The sequence below is a fragment of the Petaurus breviceps genome, unplaced genomic scaffold (assembly GCF_028583685.1).
Source record: "Petaurus breviceps papuanus isolate PSGF00001 unplaced genomic scaffold, PetGlider_PUasm1.0 174, whole genome shotgun sequence".
Classification (NCBI taxonomy): Eukaryota; Metazoa; Chordata; class Mammalia; order Diprotodontia; family Petauridae; genus Petaurus; species Petaurus breviceps.
In genome coordinates, this window is record NW_027185761.1 from 73,847,002 (window position 1) to 73,849,380 (window position 2,379).

General features: G+C 41.4%; 1 protein-coding gene across 1 annotated transcript; it reads right to left on the reverse strand.

The window, feature by feature from the left end:
• Positions 1–399: 399 nt before the first annotated feature.
• LOC138158476 (probable G-protein coupled receptor 141) lies at positions 400–1,640 on the reverse strand. The gene has a single exon (XM_069084555.1). The coding sequence runs from the start codon at positions 1,469–1,471 to the stop codon at positions 578–580; it is 894 nt and encodes a 297-aa protein (XP_068940656.1). The 5' UTR covers positions 1,472–1,640; the 3' UTR covers positions 400–577.
• Positions 1,641–2,379: the final 739 nt, after the last annotated feature.

Here is a 2,379-nt window from a genome sequence, read left to right on the forward strand (position 1 = left end):
AGATGTGCAATGGGCAGTTGAATGGAGACCTTTGCCCCTGCATTTATCTGGCTTATTCACCCCCACCAGGTATAACTTGGCAACTTTGATGTTTGGTGTACCTCCAGTGGGGTCAGGAGCAGAAAATTCAATATATTTGAAAGCACTTGACAAATCTGAAAGCACTATATAAATGCTGACTATTATCAGGACAACTCTGGGCTGTCATTGCTTTCACTTCCTAATTGTCACTGACTTAAGGTGAGTGTGTAACATCTACCCTCCTTCTCCCAATGCTCAAGGCAGGGACCATCCAGGAGTCAGCACACCTCCTCAGTATTTTCCGGGGAGAACCCTCTCACTCTCTTTTTCATTGGCTTGTTTGTCTTCTGTTATCCTTCAAGGCAAAGTTATATAAATTACCTTGGGCCACATCATGAAGATGGAAGGGTGAGAAGAGGGACCAGTGACTGCTGTTAGCTTCTTTGGAGAAGCAAAAGGGTGAAGGTTCATGTTGACACAGCGTTTCTAAATCTGGAGCTTCTCTCAAAATGTAAGCTCTTAAAAAATGACATTTCTGGTAAATCAAAACAAGCATTCAATGGACCAGTCCGCCTATGAAACACAACATGTCCAGACAGCAGACAGTCGTTAGAGCCTTGAAAACTTCACCATAGAGAATTAACTCGGGTTTTTTATTCTGGAAATAATTTTGAATGAAGAAAACCCGAAAGGCATGATGTGGTAGGAAACAAACAACGATCACCAGCAGGAAAAAGAAACTGTTGATCTGAGCTCGGAACTCTTGGTGTGTAAACATGCCAGGCCAGAGAGTTTTTGTGAGTTGTGCGATGACAACCAACTGAATCAGGGAGAGGACCAAGACTGTCACCATGAGAATGCCAATCATGCAGTAATTCACAACGACCACTGATGTGCGGTTGAGTTCCTGGTAGAACTGAAAACAGTGATGCTGAGAGGACTCTGTATGGGTGCCATATTGGAACAGAAAAATCAGGGAGAAAATGAGCATTCCCACCAGCCAGATGGCAACGCTCAAGGCTACTGCATGGAACTTCTGTAATTCCTGCATGGGGAGCCTTTTAAAGTAAATGAGTAAACGTGTGACAATGATGGTCACGTAGAAAGCAAAGGTGAAGTACATATGGACATATACCATGCTGCTGACGACCCGGCAGGTGAACCATCCAAACTTCCACTTCAACAGAAAGTAATAATTGAGGCGAAATGGAAGACTGAGCAGCAGGATGGAATGTAGCACGATGATGTTGGCGATGATGATGGTGATAATGGACTGGGAATTCCTGTGCAACAAGACCTGAGACATCAGGATTACGCCAGCTGCACCTCCTAACAACACTATGCTGTAGAGTGTGGCCAGAACCTTCCTGCAGTGGTCATCACAGTGGGCCGGGCTTTCTAGGGTTCCATTGGAGACATTGTGCTGGATGGTCATATTGTGCATCTCCATGTTTTCTCCTAAGGTATACTAAAAGAAATTTCAAAATATCTTCAATATCCAATTTTGAAAAAAAAAACAGTGTAGAAGTTTTGAATTACATAAACTTAAAACAAATCTAGGTGTAGGAGCAGCTCTCAATTTTCTAAAATATTTACAGGAATGAAAAGCGTGGACAGACTATGGATTATCCAAAGATGAAGTTTATTTGTGAGTGTAAACATAGACCTGTCTTATCGACATCAGAATGGGATTTCTTTTATTTATTATTATTATTTTTTAAAGCAATCGGGGTTAAGTAACTTGTTCAAGGTTACATGGCCAGTTATTTCTGGGTGTTGTGCTGAGTGTCTGAGCCTGGGATTCGATCTCCAGGTCATCCCGACACTGGAGCCGGTGCTCTTACTCGCTGAGCCACCTGGCCACCCCAGAATGGGATTTCTAAGTGGGTTTCAAAGTCACCCCCACACATACACCCCCCGAAAATTTTTTTTCCCAGCAACTTTTTTGGATCAGACTCACTGTTTGTAGATGGCCCATATTTTTAAAATATTATTTAAATTAGACAGACTTGTTTTCTGTAAATTTTTTTAGCTCCAAACTGTGATTTCACCAATATGAGCACATACTGATATGGAAATACCTGTATTTGAACCTGGTCTCCTGATTCAGGACCACTTCTCTCTTCATACCACGTTGCCTGTTTCCATGAAACTGTTATTAAATTTACATCATGTACAAAGCAAACTAACATTGGGAAAAAATTTAGACTGAAAAGAAAATAATGAATTATGTGGCCTAATTATCTCTTCTCCTACACAGAAATGACAAGGGAAATCTAATAATGGAAGTAATGAAGGTTTGAACTTCCAAGCATGATTTATGAAGCATTGCATGCCAACTGCATGACAGATTGGGCT